Source organism: Microtus pennsylvanicus, chromosome 4, assembly GCF_037038515.1.
Source record: "Microtus pennsylvanicus isolate mMicPen1 chromosome 4, mMicPen1.hap1, whole genome shotgun sequence".
In the NCBI taxonomy this organism is placed as follows: domain Eukaryota; kingdom Metazoa; phylum Chordata; class Mammalia; order Rodentia; family Cricetidae; genus Microtus; species Microtus pennsylvanicus.
The window spans coordinates 113189186-113212878 of record NC_134582.1 but is presented as its reverse complement, the minus strand read 5'-3'; the positions used below and the strand labels follow the sequence as shown (position 1 = coordinate 113212878).

The 23693-nt window shown below is 38.4% G+C and overlaps 1 protein-coding gene across 5 annotated transcripts in view; it reads left to right on the top strand.

Moving 5' to 3' along the window:
• Positions 1-23693, top strand: part of Arid4b (AT-rich interaction domain 4B) — a 114927-nt gene that overhangs the window by 35465 nt on the left and 55769 nt on the right. For all 5 annotated transcript variants that reach the window (XM_075970193.1, XM_075970192.1, XM_075970194.1 and 2 more), the window contains exons 3-7: positions 7698-7808; positions 11389-11454; positions 13146-13236; positions 15827-15906; positions 20562-20653. In XM_075970193.1, coding sequence (XP_075826308.1) covers positions 7698-7808; positions 11389-11454; positions 13146-13236; positions 15827-15906; positions 20562-20653 — 440 coding nt within the window. The remainder of the gene's footprint in view (positions 1-7697; positions 7809-11388; positions 11455-13145; positions 13237-15826; positions 15907-20561; positions 20654-23693) is intronic.

Below are 23693 nucleotides of genomic sequence, written 5' to 3'. Positions count from 1 at the left end.
GTGGTTTCTGTACACCATAGATAATAGGCTTTCACTGGGACTACTCTAGGATTTCCTGTTGTCCTGTGTCATGGAGATCCTGCTGTTGTGGGTCTGCAGGTTCATCCCCTTCATGTGCTCGAGCAGTTCATAGATTCGGTGGATGCTGGGGTAGGCAAACTCAGCCCTGGTTCTGGGCCTGTGTGGTAATTGGACTGATTGATTAGCTTGCCAGCTTTCTCTCATCATCACTACCCAGGCGAGCTCTCCACCAGTGTCTCAGCTAGTTCACCCAATGCAACCTACAGCAAGAAACAGGGCTCTGGGGCCTCCAGATTCAGGTCCCTCCATCACCAGGGCAGGTGCTGCTGTTTTGCCCAGGCAAGGTCCAGGGCCTTTTCCTGATTGCTGTAGGGGGAATATTAGGGGTTGATGGGATCAGCTCTCCTGTTCTCATACTCTCATGACTAGCTCACTTGGCCCCAACAACAGGGTCAGCTCTAGTGTGCTGCCCAGACTGGGTGTGTTGCAGCTGTGTGGGGGTAGGGTCTCTCACTCCCGACTGGGATCAGCTTCATTAGTAGAAAGAGTTGGAGGGGGAAGGGCATCTTGCCCTCTTTCCTTCTCTGTAACCCTTGACTGTCCTCAGAGTAGTGAAGTTTCCAGCCATTTTGCTTATCTCCTAGCCTTACTCAACCTCATTCATGTCTGTATAGCCAGGATGTGCCTTTGTGTGTCAGTATGGGATTCTCTTCTGCATGCTAGGAATATGACTTATTACCATTGGTTATTAAAGAAGCAGTTTCAGCCAATGCTTAGTAGAGTAAAGCCAGGTGGGAAATCCAAACAGAGATATAGAAAGTAGGCGGAGTCACGGAGAGGTCATGGAGCTGCTGCCACTTATCTGCTGAAGGAGACAGATGCCAGAACTCTAGAACCTTACCCAGTAGGCCACAACTTCGTGGCGGCACACAGATTAAATAGAAACGGGTTAATTCAAGATGTAAGAGTTAGCTATAAAAAATGCATAAACTATTGGCCAAGCAGTGTTGTAATTAATGTAATTTTTGTGTGATTATTTGGGTCTGGCCAGGAAATGAAGGAGCAGGCTCCGCATACAGTGTGTCACTCTTAGACTTCTTTTCATAGCCTTGTATACTTAGCTTTTGTTTCTCCGTCCTTGGGCCTTCCTAAACTTAACTTATTAGCCCATGTTCTTTGTCCCACAAAAGAAGAGAGGGGACATGGCCAAGAGAAAATTTTAAGTTAGAGTGTATGGTTTTATTTCCTATATATGTTCTCTAAAATAGTTGTATATATTAAACTTTTTTTTTAGTACTAACTTATGGCATACTGATCGAGTCTTATTCATATTCCAGTTGGAACTCTCTCTCCATTGTTTTAATGCCACTCTGGGATTGTCATATAACAAATAGGTTGCTTTTCACAGATTTATTGCCACTCTGTATGTTTAAGTGTATTTATTACTGTTTTTAGCATCAAATTTGATAGTCTTGTTTTCTGATTCTCCCAGTTGCATCAGCACTATAACCAATTTAAATGCCTCTTTCTTTCCAAGAAACTACTTCACTAAAATGTTACATAGCATGTTTTGGGTTTTAAAGGATTGATCTTAATAACTAAATGTTTTCTTGGCAGTATCAGTGTTTTACCCAGCCATTTCAAGAACTGATTTAGCTGTTGTTCTAACACTTTCTGTGGTGAACTGCAGCCTGGAGGCGCATTAGAGATCATTCTTAGTGCCTTTATGCACTTGTATGGCTTCCCTGACACTTTGAAGGGGGTTTAGCCACTGGGAGTGAATTTTCAAATTGCTTTTTTAAATGTTCCCATGGAACTGAATAGATTGTGTGTGTGTGTGTGTGTGTGTGTGTGTGAGAGAGAGAGAGAGAGGGGGGGGGGCATTTGGTAGATTGACTAGAAAAATAATTGTTTAAGCAACATGGGGTAACTGTGAAATAGCTGTTGCCTTAGCAACTAGAAAACTGTTCGGTTTGCCAAACAAAGGGATGATAATTTAGTGGTTTAATTTCCTTTGTGGTGTGGAGGTACTACTTAAAAACATCTTATTTTTAGCCTTCGAGATGGTCTATATTACTGACTAAAATCTGAGAAACAGAACAAAAAGAGAAGGTAAGAAGTTTTTGTTTTCTTTGACCATATAGATACACATACCTGCATAACTGTCAGTCCTCTTAGTCAGAGCAGTCTTGGTTAACCTAGTGACATAGTTCTTTATGTGTGTCTGCTTTAGGTCAGAGTATATTAGTCTCAGAATAGCTGTGCAGCGCAGTCTTGGTTATTTCTGCTACACTAAAGGATCATGGTGCACTTCATTAGTTATCAGCCTTGTGGAGACCTAGCAACTCTTACTACTAGAAGACAGCACGATTATGTCATCAGTGAATTGAGCAAGGGAGACTTTTCTAAAGGAATCATTTACACACACACACACACACACACACAAACACACACAAGCGTACACACACACAGTTTGGGAAAGAAAGAGATGATAAAATCTGTTCTTTATATAGGAATTATTTTTTAATGACACTTGTTAAGTATGTAAATTGTTTAGTCTGTTTTGCAGTGTTTACTGGTCAGTTCTAAATACTGCAGGTGTGTAATATGTTGCTTTTCATGTCTGTGAGGTAGTAAGTGATTTGAGCCATAGAGGTCCTAACCCAATAAGGTTATGTGCAAGAACTGTTATATATACTATGTATCTTTTGTGTGTGTATATTTGCAATGATTCCTTTTAGCTCTAAAGTGGTAGATTTGAACCTAGGTATCTCATTGAGGAATCTGCCCTTTTTGGGATGGATGGTGCTGGGGATAGAGTTAAGCAAAACTCCCGCTCTATCACTGAGTTGCACCCCCACAGAGGTTGGTGTTGTATTCCTAATATTTTATGTTGTCTTTTATTAATATAAAAGTGTGGGATATAGATGTTTTATTTATACATTTACCCATGTATACATGTTTGGAGGCCAGAGAGTAGATGTTTGGTATATTCCCTTAATGAGTTTTACCTTATAAATATATTTTAGTAATAAAAATACTTTTCAAATGTATGTATGATTCAGGAAGGTGTGCATGCCACATTGAGTGTGTGGAGGTTGGAGGACCCGTTCATGGAGTCGGTTCTCTTCTCTACTTTTCTGTGACTTCTAGGGAAGTCTGACCACTCAGGTAGTCAGGCTTGCTAGGAAAGTGCTTGTACCCACCAAGCCATTTGGCAAGCTCCTCTACCTAATTTTTTTGGGAAATGGTCTTTCTCCAAACCAGGATACTGGGCATTTAGACTTGCCCGGCTGATCAGTGAGCCCTGTGATCTACCTGTCTCTCTATACCCTCCAATGCTGGGCCACACATATGCATCCCCACATCCAGCTTTGTGTATGTGTGTTGTGGATCTGCATGTAGCTTCTTATGCTTAGCCATATCTCCAGCCCATACAAGAGAATTTAACTCTGAATCCCAGTCACTACAGATAAGAATTTTTTTTTATTAATGCAGTACCTGGGGTTTCTTTAAAAGTAATAAGGGCATAGATACAAGTATGGGTAATGAGGGATGAATGTGATTGATCAAAGTATATTATATGCATATTTGAAAAGGTTAAAATGAAATTTATCATAATATTTAAATGCAACTATTTAAAATTGTGAAAAACAGCAACAACAACAAAAAACCCAATAATGTTTAAGACGATGTGGGAAGGGAAGTAGATGGTATAGTTGTTGAGTTCATAATTGGTAGCAGCCAGCTTAAGGTTATGTGCAGGAACAGTTAAAAGGTTAAAAGGCGTAGTACATACCAGTTTGGAAATGAACAAAAAGGAATCTCTATTTTCTTTTTCAGAGACAGGGTCTTACCATTTAGCCCTAGCTGGCCTGAAACTCACTATGTAGACCAGGCTGGCCTCAGACTCAGAGATGCACCTTTGTTTCTCTTTGGAATGCTGGGATTAAAGGTGTGCATTGCCATGCATTGATACAGACTTTGATTGGAATATTTTCAGTCACATACCAAACTACTGTGGTTATATATATATATTACTCTGTTTATAGTATGATGTCTTTGATTAGTTCTGTACTTCTGAAATCATTATACATGTCAATTATCTTGAACTTTATTATTCGATTTAGTACTAAAAATTTGCAACAGTTTATGTTGAGCAGTCATTTCAAGTGAGGTTTGCTTCTGAAATACTACAAAGGTAAAATGGAGGTAGCCACATGTGTTTGTATTGATGTAATTTCTGATTTGCCCACATAGAGAGCTTCATAATGATATTGTTAGTAGCAAACTACTTTAGGCTTCAGTCCTTACTGATAATGCCTTTATTTTTATGATATGCAAATTAAAGGGTAGACAGGTTTAGTAAAATAACCAACGCATCTATTATTATCTGAGATTAGGACCTTGACTTGGTGTTGTGAAGGTCTGTGTAGTTAATCAAGTCTGCTGTTAGCAAATGATCAACTAATGACAGATTCCATGATTACTGTCTCTACTAACATTATTTATGAAAGTTTGACCATGCTGTACCTGTGGAGGTCAGATAACAACTTGGGGGAGGGCTTTGTTTGCTTTTTTTCTTATACCTTGGGTCCTGGAGATTGAACTTAGGTTGTGAGACTTGATATAGGATCTTTATACACAGAGTCCTCTTATCCACTCCCAGTTTCCTTGCGAAATATTTATTTGCTTCCGTGTAGGTACACATATGAAGCACTATCCAAATGTGCATGAGTGCTGGGTGCCTGTGTATATAAAGACCTGTGGTTGACATCCAATGTCTCTATTGTTCTCCATCTTAATTTTTGAGCCAGTGTCTCGTACTAAACCCGAAACACATCTATTTTAGTAGGCTGTCTGGCCAATAACTTCAGGAGCATCTCTGTCATCTTCTTTAAGGCCTGAGTTGCAGCTACACACCAGACTTTGCATGTGGGTTTTTGGGATCAAAAACCTAAGGTTGATGCTTGGGTGTCAGTTTCTTTACCGACTGAGTCATCTTCCCAGGTCCAATTGGGTAGCTTTTAGTGACTATTTCTGTAGCTCAGAATTTGGGGTTCTTCATTAGTTTTTTTTAGTTAGATACTATTTCTCTGTGGAATGAAATGTTACTGACCAGCAGGGGAGGAAGGATGCATTGCTAATGCAAGTTGTGAGTTGTGGAAAGTAGTTTTAATATGGTACTGAAGACTGTCCCTACATAACTGCTTAATCACTAAATGAATTGAAATTTTCTTCAAGTTTTTTCCTGTTTAACTTGCAAATTCACTTGATAAAGATGGTATTCAAGATACAATGTGATGATTTTATATGTGTGTTCTGTAATGATTATTACTAAAGATCGATACCTTTCCCTTTCCTTATTTTTTGTAAAATAAAACCACTAAATCCATTCTGTGTAGAATTTGGCCAAGGAAAATGGTATTTTAAGAGGGCTAAGGTGGGTTGGTAGGAGATACACATCTGTGAATCTTTTAAGAGCAACGTAAAGGAGATAGAGAGATGACTAAGAATACTGTCTGGTCTACTAGAAGATTGGGGTTTGATTACCAGCACCAACATGGTGTCTCAACAACTGTCTGTAATCCCAGCCTGAAGGTATCTGGTGTCCTCTTCTGTTCTCCATGGCCACGGAACACATAGGGTCCATAGACACACATGCATTCCAAACACATAAAAATATGCAAAAAGCAACATAAAGTTACCAAATTATAGTTAACACTAAAACATTAATAACAATGAAGAAGCGGTTCTTCACTCATATTACAGCCTAAATGTACTGCTTGACTAGTAGACATTTTTTAAGTTAAGAAAGCATATTAGTAAGAATGCTTGTTGCCAAGCCTCCTGATCTGGAACCTGTATGCTGGAAGAAAATAACTGACTCCCACAAATGTTCCTCTGATCTTCACAAATGTTGTGGTGCAAACTTACTATGCACACTAAAATATTCTTAAAAATTAAAAATGTACACTAGATTTATTAAAAAAACAAAACATTTTTCAGTCTCAGTATGGTGGTCATGTCTTTGATCCCAGCACTTGGAGGCAGAGGCAGATGGATCTGTGATCTTGAGATCAGCCTAGTTAGTCTACATAGCTATTTCCAGGCCAACCAGGGCTTCATAGGTTCAGAGATCCTGTTTTAAAGAACAAACAGCAGTACAAAACATTTTGTGACACATACATGTAATTTCTACTTGACAGACTGAGAAAAGTGGTTCTTAATTTCATTGCCCACCTGGGTTGTATATCATAAGATCTTTTTTTTAAAGCTCACAGTATTCAGTATTCCCAGTAGTCTCTTATCTAAATATTAACCAGGCCTGATCCTGCTTAGCTCTCAGCATCAGGCAAGATCAGGTGTGTTCAGGATGTTAGTATGGCCATAGACATTTTTTTTAGGTTTGTGAAATATATATCAGGGTATCCAACTTTTTGACATAAGATATTTTCATCTATAAATTATGTTGGTATGTTGGGCTGCCTTCATAGCTATCCTAGAGCACATGTATGCCTAATTGTAGCCAGAAGTGAATGCCATTGTAGAAATCTTAAAGTTGCAAGCACTTGGTTGTCACTTTGGAATATGTGCTCTGTGCTGTTCATTAGCTAAAACATTGTGGGGTGAGCTTAGATTGATGTTTCCATGCTACAGGTGACCTAAGTTACGGTGCTCATGGCAGGATTGAAGCTTTTTGGGCTTTCTGGAGGGTTTTAATGATATTAAGATGGAAAGGGTTTGGACAAATAGATTAGGACATGCTGACTGATAGTTTTGAGTATTTGTCTTTATTGTAGGGCTTTTTAGGCCTTTTAGCATATTTATGAAGTTTTAAAAGAGGAGGCAGAGGGATTATTTAATAATGAATTTTTCCAAACTGTTGCTGCCTCTTTTTGGTGAACATCTTAGGCTATTAATACTTCTTATAAGACAACTTGGGGAAAGGCTTATTGCATAATCTTCCTTTGACTATGGAATTGATGAATGTAAGACCCAGTGCAAAAATGCAGCCTACTGTAAAAATCAGAGCAGCCAGATTAGAACCAGTAAAATCAAAACCACAAGTGAGCAGTATATTATTTAAGAGAGAAGAACAGAACAGTGAATCTATATTAAAGCATTCTGCCAGTAGTTTGAGACAGTACTGGATGGATTACGTCATGTGGCTTTTAGCAATAGTTGGGAACACATGTATGCCTTTTATTCTGTCTTAGAGTTCTGTAGATAAAGAACAGAACCATTCTGAATCTGGATGGCTACAAGGTGTAACCTGTTAGAAGACATTTGTCTGTGCTTTGAGATTTAAGATCTGCTAACTAGCAAATTGAGTGGTCATATAATAACTATATATTTTAGTAAGTCAATGAATGAATAGATGGTGGGAACATTAAATAGAAGGCTGCATCTGTGAGTGATCTTATGAACCATATGTGTTTAACAGGGAAAAATGTCTTCATTTAACATGATGTACATTTCATTAGTCTGTGATACATGTTATTATTTTTAATTCATAGTATTTTTTAATTCATAATACTTTATAGGTGGCTTGTTTAAAGTACACTTCATTATTATAGCTTAAATTGCTATAACAAGATTAGATATATTCTGAAACCTGATGGTAGGGGGAAAATTAAACAGTGTAAACCACATTTATTTTTTTGCATTTTTAGGCCCTCGATGAGCCTCCCTATTTGACAGTGGGCACTGATGTGAGTGCCAAATACAGAGGAGCCTTTTGTGAAGCCAAGATCAAGACTGCAAAAAGACTTGTCAAAGTCAAGGTACAGTATTATTTGTAATTTAATAGTCATTAATTAAATATTTGATTCTTTAAGTCTAAAAATCTAAAAATTAGTTTTGTGCAAAATGAGTATTTAAAAGTGGTGGCTGTAAAACCATTTTTAAACTAAACAATATTTGTGGTTTTAAAATATTCAAATTGGAATAAAATTTGCTTATCACAGCTGATAATTTCACTGCAGACTTGGTTCTTTTGGGTTACTATTTTAGTGTTAGAAAAGGTCTTAGAAACCATCTAATTGATTCTTTAGTTTTATTATATGAAAACAGTGGCCGGATACATTCCTTTAATACTAGTCCTCAGGAAGCATAGGCCAGCCTGGTTTCATATCAAGTTTCTAGCCAACCAGAACTATGTTTCCTCCTATAGCAAAATATCATCTCACCATCCTTTTTGTGATCCTGGATGGAATTGTGGGCCCTGGGAATACTAGGCAAGATTCCCCAGCCCATCCTTTCTTTTGTTCCTCTCCCTTCCCTATTGCTTTGAGATAGAGTCTTGCTGTACATAGCCCAGGCTGACCTTGAACTCACAGCAGTCTTCAAACTGCAACCTTTTTAGTGTTGGAATTGGAAGTGTATGGCACCTGACATTTGGCCCTCAGCCTTTTTGGAAGAAAATCTTTTTGAACTACTTGAGTTTTGACTTAGTTAATGGACAAATATAAATTTAATTGTTTTTCATTTTTAGGAAATTAACATAAGCCTGGTGAGGTACAACTATGTACCATTTATTTACAATGTGGAGGCTGGATGATCATTTCATCTTAGGAATTGGAGACCAGCATGGAGAACATAGATTCTCTTCAAAAGCAGGAGAAAGGGACTAGATATATAGCCTAGTGGTAGAACACCTGCCTGTCCTGAGCAAGGCCCTGGGTTTGAAGATAGCGGCACAAAGTATGAGTAGATGAATGAATGAATGTGTGTTTAATAGAAGAAAGATGCCTTTATATTTGAAAATTCAGGACAGTGAAAACTAAGAACCGGTGAAACATCTTAGCGTTATGGGTACCTACTCACTTGCCAGTAATGTACTGGGTGCTGTGACCTTTCAGAGCAAAGAGAGTGGAGATAAGAGGGTGCACATGGTAGATGAACAGATAACCATGCAACCCTTGATTTGAATAATTAACCAAGTGGAAGAGGTATGATATTTCCCCTGAAGCTGTACTTGCTGTCTGAGTGTTTGTCTTAAGCATATGCTAAAGCTTCCTGAGCAATTCTGACTTCTATATGGCTAAAAACTATGTGATAATTCCTCTAAGTTAACCGAAGCCAAAGGATGCTCATCTTAGCCCTGCCATCTCTTACATTTCACACGCTGGTGCCTGGAGTTGCTTTGTAATGTGGTTAAGTGGGTGCTCTTACGGTGACATTTCCTGTTCTGTTTGACATTGTTACTTCTGTTTCCTGAGCACCCAGTTATTTGTCACCATCCTGGGGCTGAATAAAAATCCGTTTATTGAGTCAGGCAGGGGTATTGGTGTTATACGTCTTTAGTCTTAGCACTTGGGAAGCAGAGGCAGAGGCAGGCAGATATCTCTGGTTTTAGGTTAGCCTGGTCTATATAGGGAGTTTCAGAGCAGACAGAGCTACATAGAATCACCCTGTCTCAAAGAGAATACATTTTAAGCAGACTTGGTGATACATTTCTTTACTATTAGCTTTAATCTTTGGCCATTTATTCCATACCACGTGTTATCTGAAGATGTTGGGATTCTTGTGTTAAGATTTAATCTTAATGCTGCTTTTTGTTGTTGTTGTTTTTGTTTTTCGGGACAGGGTTTCTCTGTGGTTTTGGTTCCTGTCCTGGAACTAACTCTTGTAGACCAGGCTGGTCTCGAACTCACAGAGATCCGCCTGCCTCTGCCTCCCGAGTGCTGGGATTAAAGGCGTGCGCCACCACTGCCCGGTTTAATGCTGCTTTTTTTGTCACACTGAAATGCATGGAATGCTGGGTATATATAAAAAATCTCTTTGCATAGTTGGCCCGTTCCTGTTGACCACAAGACTCTACTAAAGAACATGCTAATGCATCAGTTTTTAGGGGGGTGGGGTTCAAGACAGGATTTTGCTGTGTAGCTCTGGCTGCCTTGGAAATCACTTTGTAGACCAGGCTGGCCTACAACTCACAGAGATCCACCTGGGATTAAAGGTCTGTGCTCCTACCACCACCACCTGACTATGCATCAATTCTTAAAGAATTCTTTTATATAGAGCTCAAGAGAACCATGTCAATATTGAATATGGTACTTTTCTTTGCATCTTCTTTTTTATTTTTGTTTGTTGAGACAGAGTCTATGTAGTTCTGGCTGTCCTGGAACTTGCTATGTAGACCAGGCTAGGCTTGGACTCACGGATACTCTCCTACCTCTGCCCCTGAGTGTTGGGATTAAAGGCACACATTATATTACCTGGTTCTATGATGCTTTTTAACCAGCCAAGTAATTTTTTTTTCTGGCCTTCGTGGTTTTAATCCCAGTACTTGGAAGGCAGAGGCAAGCAGATTTCTGATTTTGAGGCCACCCTGGTCTATATAGGGAGTTCCAGGATAGCCTGAGGTTCATAGGGAGATCTAGCCAAAAATATTTTTTTTTCAACTTACCGTTTTCCCTTTCTCTGGTTTCCATAGTACTGATACAAAGTATAAAAAGTTCTGGGAAAGACTAGCAATATTTGAATCTTAGCACTATGATATTTTAATTATATCATCCTGAACCATTTAGACTTTCTGTTTATTGGTTTTGTTTTCAACAAAAGGGGAATAGAGTTTTGAGGGGTGATTCTATGCCTCTTCTCCATGTAGGGGATTCGAGTCAAGGGTTTTCTGTGTTAAGTACTCTACCTCTGAGCTACTATGTTGGATATTAAATTTGATCCTTGAATTTGATACTTAGTTCTGAGTAACTGTTGTGGCTATTGGGCGTGGTAATTCAAGCATTGTAATCCAAGCACTAAGGAGCCTGAGGCCAGATTGAGCCACATAGTGAGATGTTGCCTCAAAAAATCCAAAGCAAAGCTAGGCGGTGGGAGGCAGAGGCAGGCAGATCTCTGAATTTGAGTCTAGCCTGGTCCACAGAGTAAGTCCTAGTACAGCCAGAGCTACACAGAGACACTATGTCTAAGGAGTGGTGGTGGTGGTGGTAATTCTAAACACAACAACAGAAAAAGCAAGTTTGTAGCCACTGCTTACTATTAAATTAGGCCTTCACAAAATGATACAGTTACTGATAGGTTAAGACCATTACTTCTTTTCCTCAAATTTTAGGGACAAAAGTTGTAGAGCTAAAGTAATCAGTGGTAGAATGCAGTATGATGGATAGGACAGCCAGCCGTATAGGTGTTGTGTCTGTCAGTGGTTATCTCATTTTGAAAAGAAAATCTGTTTAAAAAAGTTTTCTATTAATCCGTTTGATGTTTGAAAATGGTCTCATTTAGGCTAGGTGATTTTTATTTAGTCTGTTATTTGTACATAGATGAGCTAATATTGTTTTGTGTGTGTCTGTGTGTGTATGCGTGCACACATGTGAATTTGATCAGTGGATTCATATTTTCTAGGTGACCTTTAGACATGATTCTTCAACAGTGGAGGTTCAGGATGACCACATCAAGGGCCCACTGAAGGTGAGTCATTATTTTCCTCTGTTTTGACTGGAGACTGATACTTGTTCTTTTTCCTTTTAATTCACTGGCTATTCATTGTTCATTTTTTTTTGGGGGGGGGGTGTTTCGAGACAGGGTTTCTCTGTAGCTTTGGTGCCGGTCCCGGAACTAGCTCTTGTAGACCAGGCTGGTCTCGAACTCCCAGAGAGATCCGCCTGCCTCTGCCTCCCGAGTGCTGGGATTAAAGGCGTGCGCCACCACCGCCCGGCTCATTGTTAATTTGATATATAGCTTTTCCTAATTGGGATGTACTTATTGTTAAATCATCTGAAATAATAGTAAAATCAGTTTTAAAATAAAATGAACAACAAGGAGGCAGTGACTGCTTTCATACAGGTTTTCCTTTACTGCAGGAATGGGTTTTCCAGGAATAAGAGGTGTAAGATGTAAGAGCTATGCTCTAAAATGTGAGAAAATTAAGACAAAATCCAGAACTCTTGATTTTGGAGCCACCTGCTGGCAGATAAAATCTTCTGCGGTTGCCCATTTGTTCTTCATTCACTGGTGGGATAGATATTGCTTTGCCTTCTTGTTTGCCAGTAAGCCAGCTGTAGGGAGTTTGGGAAACCACTATGTCTGAGGTTGACCGATGTTTAGGCTTGAGGAATCCTAGGGGATACTAAGAAGAATGAAGAAGCATCTTGTAGATCTTTGCAGAAAAAAGTATCTTACTTGGAACTGTGGACTTCTAAAACTCTTCCGTTAAAAATAAAAATGTTTCTTATTACTAACTTTTGGCTTGTAAAAACAATTTCACATCATTTCTGTTTTGTAGGCATCATCTTTAATATTTCATGTACCCATTTGTTACTTGCAAGGACCAGAAGACAAATCATATACAGTTATGACTTTAGCTACCACTTAGCACTTAATGTGTGCTAGTGCTGTGCCAAATCATTTTGCATCTAGTATTTTATTTAGTCTTGAGAACAACTCTATAGAAGAGGAAACTGAAGAAAAGAAGTAATTTTACTCTAGTTTTACAAGCATTAATGTCAGTGCCAAGATTCAGACAGGTTCACAGCTACAGGTGGAGAAGATGTGCTGTTTGGATTGTCAGTACACAAGCTCATCCTAGACAAAGCCATTGTTCTTTGCTATCTGGTTTGCTATATTTTGGCACTGGCCCATAGGTATCTACCATCAGGACTGTTTAATAACCACTATAAGGACCTTGCAAGTGTAAATACCAGCATTTTTATGATCAGATAGTACTGTAAATGCTTGTCAGCAGTGGCACAGTCTAACCCTTAAGGAGAGCTCAGGACTTTTTTGATTACCTCTGTCCATCATCAGCTTTCTTGAAAGAAAGGTGAAGGAAAGACAGTTATTTTCACAGGCAGTGCTTCTCAGCACACTGTAATGACCCCTGGGAGTTCTCAAGACCCCTTTACAGGCCTATAGGGGTAAAAGTGCTTTCTTAGTAATACTTAAATACATTTATCTAGTATATGGTCATTTTCACTGTTAATAGGTAGAAAAGTATTGTCAATGAAACTACAGGCATCTTCAACACAGATCAAACCAGTAACTGTTTCATTCACCATGTATTCATTAAAAAAAAAAAACAACCAAGGTTTGGTGTTATTATTTATTGCCTTTTGGTTCATTTGTCTTTAAAAAGTTTTTCTAATACTTAAATAATATTTTAGGTGGGAGCTATTGTGGAAGTGAAGAATCTTGATGGTGCCTATCAGGAAGCTGTTATCAATAAACTGACAGATGCAAGTTGGTACACTGTAGGTAAGACAGTAATTTTCTATTAAAAATTCATTTTTAGTCGTGCAAAATATATGTTGCAACAATGCAGATAAAGCCAGATTTCCTGGATTAATTTTCCTTAACTAATGTCATAGATGCTGTTACTAGTATTGGTTATCTTCTAGATCTTAAAAGAATATTTCTAAGCTGTCATATGTACATATAATTTGAAATTATTTAGTATATAGAGTGTGTTGTTGGATTTTTCTCATTTTCACTTCAACACACATGTTAAAGAAACTTGTTTCTCCATCTTCATCATTTCTAAGTGCAGAGTTTAGTAGTGTTAGTTGTCCAACCTGTTGTATAACAGAGTTTCTTTTAGTGGCTAGATTTACTCTCATTTTCAGTTCTGCTAGTCTTGCTGTTACAGTAATAGATGAATGTTCATTGTGTGCATATCATCCTGATATTTTCTTGTGCACTGAGGAAGGAGTAAATAGAAGTTGAAGGGACATGTGCTTTTTAACTTGAGTGAAAACTGCCTGCCTGTCTTGAAGATAACCAATAGTATATGAATATGTTTCCCCAGTCCTTGTCAGACTGTTTCCACGAATCCTTTGAAATTTTTGTCAAGTTGAATGCGAGTGCACACCGCGCTTGTATGCATGTGTGTGTGTTGTGTAGAGTTGGCCTCAACTCACAAGCCTCTCGTCCCGGCCTTCTAGTGCTGTGGGCCAGTGAAGTGGTCCTCTGTATAAAGACAGTCACCATCAAACCTGAACCAGAGTTAAATCCTTGTTATCCTCATGGTGGAAGGAGGGAACCAACTTGTGCAAGTTGTCCTCTGATCTGTGGTATATGCATGCAAGTCTGCACACATACAAATAACTATACTAGTTAGTTTTATGTAAACTTGGCACAGGCTAGAGACTTTGGAGAGGAGGGGGTTTCAACTAAGAAAATAATAAGACAAGCCTGTAAGGCTTTTCTTACTTAGTAATTGACATGGGAGGAACCAGCCTATTATGGATGGGATCACTCCTGGGCTAGTGTCCTGGGTACTATAAGAAAGCAGACTGAGTAAGACAAGTGGAGCAAGTCAGTAAGTAGCATCCCTTCCATGGCCTGTGCATCAGCTCCTGCCTCCATGTTCCTGCTCCATTTGAATTCCTGTCCTGCTTCCTTCGGTGATGGACTATTATGTATAAGTTAGAAATGTAAGCCAAACCCTTTTCTCACCAAGTTATTTTTGGTCATGGTGTTTCATCACAGTGACAGTAACCCTAATTAGGACACACAAATGCATGCTTTCACACAAATGTAATAAAAAAATTTAAACTTCAGTTCTGATAATTTTATTGTCACACTGTGTGTGTGTGTGTGTGTGTGTGTGTGTGTGAGAGAGAGAGAGACAGACAGACAGACAGACAGACAGACAGACAGACAGACAGAATGTGTACTATAGCATGTGTGTAGAGGTCAGAGAACAAATGTAATAAAAATTTAAAGTTCAGATATGATAATTTTATTTGAAACTGTACAGGATATTCTAAGGAATATAGGGTTTCTTGAAGGTTTGTTTCTTTTTCTTTTCGGGGGCGTGGGGTAGTTTCAAGACAGGGTTTCTCAGTAGATTTGGAGCCTGTCCTGAAACTAGCTCTTGCAGACCAGACTGTCCTTGAACTCACAGAGATCTGCCTGCATCTGCTTCCTGAGTGCTGGGATTAAAGGTGTGTGCCATTACCGCCCAACATAAATAGACATGTGTTCTGTATGTTCAGCAATTTTCAAGTGGTGACACAGTTATCACAGTCAAGTAAGTTAATGCCTCCATCAGTCATAGCAAACATTGTAGGACCTTCAGCAAATCATAGTTTCGTCCCCTCAAGGAACACTTGGCAGTATCTGAAAACAGTTTTGATTGTGACATCTGGGAATGGAGTCTTTCTTGGGTGGAGTTCCCCATTTTGTAAGGCATAGGGTCAGGTTGTCATACAGCAGCTTGTCTGGTAAAATTTGTGTGGGGGGAGTGTTCAGATTGAGGAACCTTCCTGTAATGTAGATGTAGGTATTTTTTCGGGGGAGGGGACAAATGGTCTTTAAATTCGTTGAACTTCCCATATCTGAGGTAAATCTATGGTTGTCTGCCAGCAGATTTGCTTTTCTTTTCTTAATTGTTTTGAGAGGGATTGATGAATATTTAAATGGTTTCCTCTTGAAATGCTCTGTGTGTGTGTGTGTGTGAGTGTGAGTGTGAGTGTGAGAGAGAGAGAGAGAGAGAGCGCGAGCGAGCGAGCATGTGTGCATTTTCTGTTCTACTGTGAATTGGGGTCTTTAGGTGTTGGCAGAAAGCACCTTTATCCACTGAACCATTTCACTGGCATAAGACACACACACACACAGAGGCCTAAGACATACATATTTAAGATGTGTTTTGCTAGAAATAGCAAACTACTGAAGTAACTATAATTAAAGTCATTTGTTAGAAAATATGAAATGTGAACTGAATTCCAAATGTAATTCTTAAAAATGAGACTATTTGCACACAGGAAATTGAATGATTTCTGATATCACTTGTTAATCTTAAAAAAGTTTCTCAGTTTGCTTCCATTTTTACTTCCTCACACAGTTTTTGATGATGGAGATGAGAAGACACTGAGACGATCTTCATTGTGCTTGAAAGGAGAGAGGCATTTTGCTGAAAGTGAAGTAAGTGATTGTAGTGAATGTGTATATCTACGGGTTCTCTCTCTCCCTCTCTCAGGGTTTTCTTCCTTCCTCCCTCCCTTCCTCTGCTCCCCTTTTTTCTTTTTCCTTCCAGACATGGTCTAACTATGTAGCTATGGCCGTCGTGACACTCTATGTAGATCAGGCTGGCCTCAGACTCACAGAGATCCATCTGCCTTTGCCTCCTGAGCACTGGGATCAAAGCTCTCCACTATAGCTGGCTTGATGTATTTTGTACGGAGGGAGTAAAGTTCTGCTTTTTCAATTCAATGTTAATTTCCTGTTAATCAGGAAATTCCTGAGTACTTAAATGCCATTATGATGTGATCTGCGAACTATATTGAAAGTCCTGAGTTCAGACACCAAATTTTGTCTTCTTTATTGTTTAAAGCATTTCAGTATTTTTCCATGAAGAAAATAATAGGCTTGTTTAGTCACCTTGAGGCTTCCCCTCCCTCCCTCCCTCCCTCCCTCCCTCCCTCCCTCCCTCCCTCCCTCCCTCCCTCCCTCCCTCCCTCCCTCCTCTTCCCTCCTCCCCCTCCCTCCCTCCCACCCTCCCTCCCTCCCTCCCTCCCTCCCTCCCTCCTCTTCCCTCCTCCCCCTCCCTCCCTCCCTCCCTCCCTCCCTCCCTCCCTCCCTCCCTCCCTCCCTCCCTCCTCTTCCCTCCTCCCCCTCCCTCCCTCCCTCCCTCCTCTTCCCTCCCCCCTCCTCCCCCTCCCTCCCTCCTCTTCCCTCCCCCCTCCTCCCCCTCCCTCCCCCCTCCCTCTCTCTCCCCTCCTTCCTCCCTCCTCTCTTTCTTACTTCCTTCGTTTTAAATAGAGATTTCCCAGGCTGGGCTTGAACTCATGATTTTCTTGGTTCTGTATCCTGGGTGCTGGGACTATAGTCATCGTACCATTATGCCTGACTTTCTGTAATTCATAAATAATTGTGAGAAAGAAGTGTCTGATTTATTATCCCACTCAGGTTGTGTAAGAGTTTAAAGGCTTCTTAAGAATTAATAAAAATACTTAAAAAAGAAGAGTTTATTGCTATAAAGATGACAAGCAGTCAGGAACTACTTCATATTAACATTGCTATAACTTTCTCTGACTTCCCTTTCTGAAGTCACCCTCTTTATCCTTTTACATTGCGTTCTCTTTTTTTCATAATGTTAATCATTTACTGACATTTAATAGTATATTTTGTTTGTTTTTGAGGTTTGCCTTCTTAGGTAGCATGTATCGAAAAAACAGGTGATTTGTCTTCTTTGCTGCCTTGATCATAGTTCCTGCTATAGTGCCCGGCACAGGAAGGGAGCTGAGTTCTCGTTAGTCAGATTTCTGAATGAAGTACATTCATCTACCAGAGGCTTTGCTAAGTGACTTATGCACATTGTTACAGTCTCTGTTATTTGTGATTACTGTTGTTAATTACCCCTGATTAATTGTCTGTAGGAGACTGATGGACAGAACTAGTCAGACTAGTGCTTTCTAGCACCAAAGTCAGTTCTTTACTTAAAAGCTGGGTCAAGGATCTGACCTCGGAAGCTTGAGTCAGCATCATAAAGTAACATGATATGCTTGGTCCAGTTCATTCTGTTAAAAGTGGCTGATAGTGTGATTGAACTGTCATACCTTTGTCCTCTTCGTTTAGAAGAGTGCATGTTATGGGACACTTAAGTATTACTTACTTGTATATTAGACCATGTTTTGTATTGAAAATACTTAAGCTTCCCTCAACAATGAATCACCATTTATATTTTAAATTTCTCAGAGTCTATCACTCCCTATACTTTCTGAGTGCTTGATGTTTCCAAACTGTGGTTTGTACTGTTTTGATTCCTGTTTAGTCCAGATCCTCTCCATTTGCTGGAATCTTCTCTTAAGGCCACCAGAAATGCTTTCTGCTGTGTAATATCTTCCATGGATGTTGCAAGGAGAGAGCCGCTTGTTGGTTCCTGGCCGCCCAACTAGCTTAGACCCGAAATAATCACACAGAAACTATATTAACTAAGTCACTGCTTGGCCCATTAGCTCTAGCTTCTTATTGGCTAACTCTTATATATTAATTTAACCCATTTCTGTTAATCTGTATATCACCGCGAGGTTGTGGCCTACTAGCAAAGTTTCAGCACGGCAGATCCATGGCGTCTCCTAACTCTGCCCTTTTTTCCCCAGTATTCAGCCTAACTTTCACTATCTATCTAAGTTCTGCCTTGGTATAGGTCCAAAGCAGTTTCTGTATTCATTAATGGTAATCACAGCACACAGGGAACTCCCACATCACATGGGCTTTTTGCCCAAATTAGGTCAACTCATCCTTTATCTTTTTGCACTTTGCTGGGATATTCTGGCTATGCGATCTTTTTGTTATTTACTTCTCCTATATAAAATTTAAACTGCTGTAGGGGGATAGCCACATTTTCTTGGTGAGTCCTCCTTTCCCCAGCAGTGTTTTCTATACAAGAGTCTTCAGTGAATAATTATTGGATTGTATTTGAAGGAGAGTTTTTTCCCTGTTCTTTGAGACAAGGTCTCTTCAATGCAGCACTTACTGACTTTGAACTTGCTAATTAGTCAAGGTTGACCTCGAAATTCTGATCTTCCTGCCTTGTCTCCCCAAAGCCTCTTCAATGTGCTAGAATTATAGGTATGTGCCATCACAATTTGGCTTAGTTTTACAGGTTTATTTTGTTGACCTTTTGAAGCTGTTCCCTTTGTAGCCCCGGAATGTATTGACCTGTGGCATGAACCTCTTATCTTTCTCCCAAGTGCTGGGATTACAGCCTTGAATCATCATATCTAGCTTTTGAAGGTTACATATAACAAGTCAGACTAATTTGGGGCAAGTGACATCATGAAATTCTCTTTCTTCATTTATGAGTTTTATATGTAAATATTCACTTAGAACACATATCTGGTTACTGATAGTAAGTAAATACGGGATCTTAAAACCCTGACTTTTCACCTGATGAAGGCTTGGTATAAAGAAATATCTAATACAATAAATAGTTTTTCTCTTATCAGAAAAATTTAAGCCAGGTGATAGAGGCAGACACAGTTAATCCCAGTACTTGGGAAGTAAAAGCAGTTTGAGTTCAAAGCCAGCATGGTCTACAGAGTAAGTTCTAGGACAGCCAGTGCTGAAAGAAACCCTGTCTCGAAATAAGCTAAATTAAAAAGAGAATTTGAAGCTGGATTCATAAGGCAGGTATAACCTGAAATAGTTGAACAGGAAATATGCCTTCAAGGAGGGTGTTTTCTCTGTGTCTGTGCAGATGGACATTTGATTGATGTTTTGCTGAAGGAAAGTTAGAATAATAGGGGTGTAATGCATTAACTCCTTTCCATGTGCCAGTGCTGTGCTAAGGACACTGATGGAGCTGTGTGGACATGGGTGTCTACTTGAGTAGCTTACCCTCTACTAGAGGGGAAAAATATATTAGTTAAGCAGTGAGAAATATTTTATAATGTTACTATATTAAAGCTTGATAAGGAGAGTATATAGAAGCTGTATCTGTGTATTCCTTTCCCTTTATTTGGTTTCTCTTGGAGGGTGCTATCAAACTTAAGTCTTTGTGCATGATCGACAAGTGCTCTGCCCTGTCACAGACACCTTTTATAACAAAAAAAAAAGAAAGAAAGAAATCTTACCTTAAATAGCTCCTCAGCCTTACTTCTGTCCTGACAGTTTTCCCAGGAATCCATCATTTCTCCAGCACTCAGATAACTATCTTCTAACAAACATTCTATTCGTGGGAAAGGGAGGAATAAAAGCGTCTGTGTGCATGTGTGTGCGTGTGCTTGCTCACAATCTCGTGTACAATCTTGTGAAAGGAAAATAAACATATCCTCAATACTGACCATCTAAGGGTCATTAATTAGGATAGCGTCGTTAGATTTTTAGATATACTTTTCAGGAAATAAAGGCTGAAAAATGGACAAGAGAAGCTCATGAAAAGTAAAACATTCTGGTGAGATGTGTTATTAATATCAAGGAAGGAATACTCATTTTCATAACAGCAATTATATTCTGTGACATAGATTAAAAAGGAAAACAAGAAATTAAATATTCAAAGTTATTTTTAAACATTTTTGTTAGAAAAGATTTATTATAGAAAACATTTGACAAGTTATATCTTTGGAGCCTCCTTTCAAGCTACTGGTGCTTATCTTTCTTGATGATTAGTTTGGTTACTTATTAAAATTTTTTTAATGGATTCTGATTTGCTAAGGGCAAGGAACAATTTTGTGCTATGGTTGGCCTTATCCTAGGAATGAACCATTATAAGTAGGAGTCTTCCTTCACATGTGTGTTTTGAGTAAGCTATTGGTTATTTTCTATTTTAAGGATTTTGTGTGTGTGTGTGTGTGTGTGTGTGTGACCTTCTAATAGCTAATGAGTCTTCTATACAGGCAACCAGGGCTTTTTTTCCATCTCTTCTTCCTCTCTCCAAGTATGGCCTCATTCATCTTTATTCTAATATCTTTAAAGCTAGAATTTTCTTTCATTAAGAAAGATGTATCCTACCCTTCTTTGAGTGAAAAACATTTTATTTTAAAACATAAGTATTTCACTGGTTTGGTTTAAAATGAAAAAAAAAAACAACACTTGCAAAGTAATAACTTTTGATGGGTTTGTGTTCTCACCCACAGACACTAGACCAGCTCCCACTCACCAACCCTGAGCATTTTGGCACTCCAGTCATAGGAAAGAAAACAAATAGAGGAAGAAGATCTAATCATATGTAAGTCAATTTTTATAACTGTTAGTCATTTCTCTTTCTAGTATTGTCTTAATAGTTATGATTTTTAAATTGTAATTTGTAAAAAAATGCTCATGAGATCTTCTGGTGATGTCAGTTCTAATAACGATTCACACCCCTTATCATGGACCTGAGCACCATGCATGCCCTCCAGCCTTAACAGCTGGGTTTGACTCCAGGTATTTCTTCATACTGCTTTTGGAGTGAAACTAGTCAGTTGTCCCCATCAGCTTGTTTGCTGGTTTTCATGCTTTTCACCACGGTTTTTTCTCCCTTCCCTATGACTGCTCTGCTTACTTTGTCAACATTTTGTCTCCTACTTTTTACTTTGAAACCAGATATGATTTTTCTTTTATGAATCTCCTAAATTCTTTGTATTCATCAAATGTCATTGATAAAAAATTTCATCTCCTATTATTTTTGTAGTGGTGGTTTTCTTTATTAGTACCTATGAAACAAATATCTTAAAGAGTTGGAAACAACTTCTATGAAGCAAGAAACAAGTTGGAGTGAATGGGCCAACAATATAATTTTAAAATTTATTCTCTCAGAAATTTCCTTTAAAAATTAATGATTTGGACTAAAAAATTACAAAAAAATATAATCTGAAACTATTGTTAAATAACTATAAACAAATACTATGTTGAATTATTAAAAACCTTAAGTGAATGCTTTCAGTATATAAAGTCAGATATTAAATCTTGATTATTTCTGAACCCTTTGGATGGAAGGTGGGTAAATACACTCATTTAATTTCAACCTTACTTGTGAAGATAGATAGGAATCTGGAGAGATGGCTCAGCAGTTAAGAACTATTGCTTCCCTTTCAGAGGACCAGAGTTTAGTTCCAGTACTCACATTGGGCAACTACTGTAACTTCAGCTCCAGGGGATTCATTGACTTGGCTTCCATGGTTGTCTTCCCTTACTGCTGTACACGCATGGATACTTAACACACACACACACACACACACACACACACACACACACACACACACACGTAAATAAACAAATTAATAAAATTTGAGATTAAGGAAATTATTTTAAGACACAGGAAGGAGAACTGGGGCTTGCTCACCTTTGTCCCACAGGCTTTTCTTGTTCAACTGAAAAATTTGATTTTGCTTAGCTAGAGTACTTCAGTTACTTTCCAAATTAATTTTAAATGTAAATAAACTCTCATTTGAGGACTAAAATTAGAAGACCACTAATCATTGCCTTGAAAAAATATTTATTGCTACCTATTTTCCTATCTTACTGTAATTTGATTTATGCATTTATTCTCTGAACCTCCAAAAAATGTTTTCTTTAGTTGTCAGAAAATTTGTCTTGTTACTTTGCTGGTGAATTGATTATTTTTTAGTATACTTGAGTTACAGCTTTTTTTTAAAAAATTCTTCTCTGTATGACATTTTAAAATTGGATATTTCAGAGGAAAATAACCTGAAAATAAATGTTAGGTCTGATGCAGCAGCACATGCTCTTAAAACCAGCACCTGGGAGGCAGAGGCATGCGGATCTCTTAAGTTCTAGATCAGACCAGACTACATAGTAACACTGTGCCTTAAAAAGAGAAAAAAGAAAAAGTATGGTGGTATTAGTAAGAATGACCTTCATTGTGAATATTATTTGTAATTCTGATGTGCTGTCTTTGAATTTTGAGAGGATTATTACATTGCCACAAAGTATTCATTGGAGCATGTGAATTGTGGAATGTTTTAATAGCTTTGAAAATTAATAAGTTAATGTTTTATCATTGATCATTAGTCTTCCTATAATTTTTTTAGAGTATATTCATGTTTTAATAACTAACTGGTGATACCAGAGTGGTGAGTGTGAAACATCAGATAATCTCATTAGTGGTGATTGTAGTTATCTAGCTAGCTCAGTGCGAGCATAGAGCCTGATGGCCCGAGTTTGTATGTCCTGCCACTTGCTGCTGTGTGGCTTTAGCAGGTTAATCTTCTCATGCTGTGCTTCAGTTTTTATCTGTAACTAAATTAATTTATATTATAAATTAATGTATGCATGTGCACACACACATACACACACAGTTTATATATGAAGTGTTTTAGATTTGGGCATTCAGGTTTGAGGCTATTTGGATAGACTTTACTGAGCATTCCCAGTGCAAAGCCTAGAATGCAAGGACTAAATAGAATTACCATGTACTTACATGTAAACATATCAGGATCAAATGTCAGTATGTAAAGAAATCTACCCCCAGGGTGTCCTGAATGTCCTGGAACTCACAGAGATACACCGCCCTCTACCTGCGATTTAAGGTATTCATCACCACCATTCAGCTAAGAATATTTTTTTTTAATTTTGAAAATTGCAGTAAAATTTCAATATTTTTTCCATTTTACAGATATCCCAGAAATGAAAGAATAAACTCAAAATAGGTTTAATATGGGAATATCACATAGATTTGATCTATTAAGATGGCTAAAAGATCTATTAGAAATTCTTTAATGTTAAAGAAAAAACAGTTCTACATTGAACATAAGAATGAATTTTGTAGGTGCTGCTTCTTATTAACTTGTCAAATCAGTAGTTTTTAGTTTTTCTCTTAAGAATCTCAGCATGCAATGAGAGATGGGCTTTGGGATTGTGTTAGACATGTGTGACATCTGAAAACTGGGGGTTTTGAGATGAAGCCCACTCCTGTTTGTTACTGGTCTTACTAGCTGTTGCTCACCTCTCACTGTTGTGGTTGGTTGGTTTCACTGCTGAGGGTTCTCACAGTTCTTGCTTGGTGTTTTCTGCCTTAGTTTATGAGCATCGTAAACAAATATCACAGTTTGAAATTTTCATCTCTTTACCTACATTTTCTCAGAGTTCATTCTCCTGTTTCTTATCTCTATAACAAATTTTTGGACCTAAATCTTAAGGGAGTTCTTGTGACCTTCATTTCCTTTTCAATTACTTTATTGAAAAAGGTCTTTATTGTAGTTGTAACAATGGTCATTTCAAATATATTGTTAGCCAGGCATGATATGGCGGTTACTTGTCATCCTAGC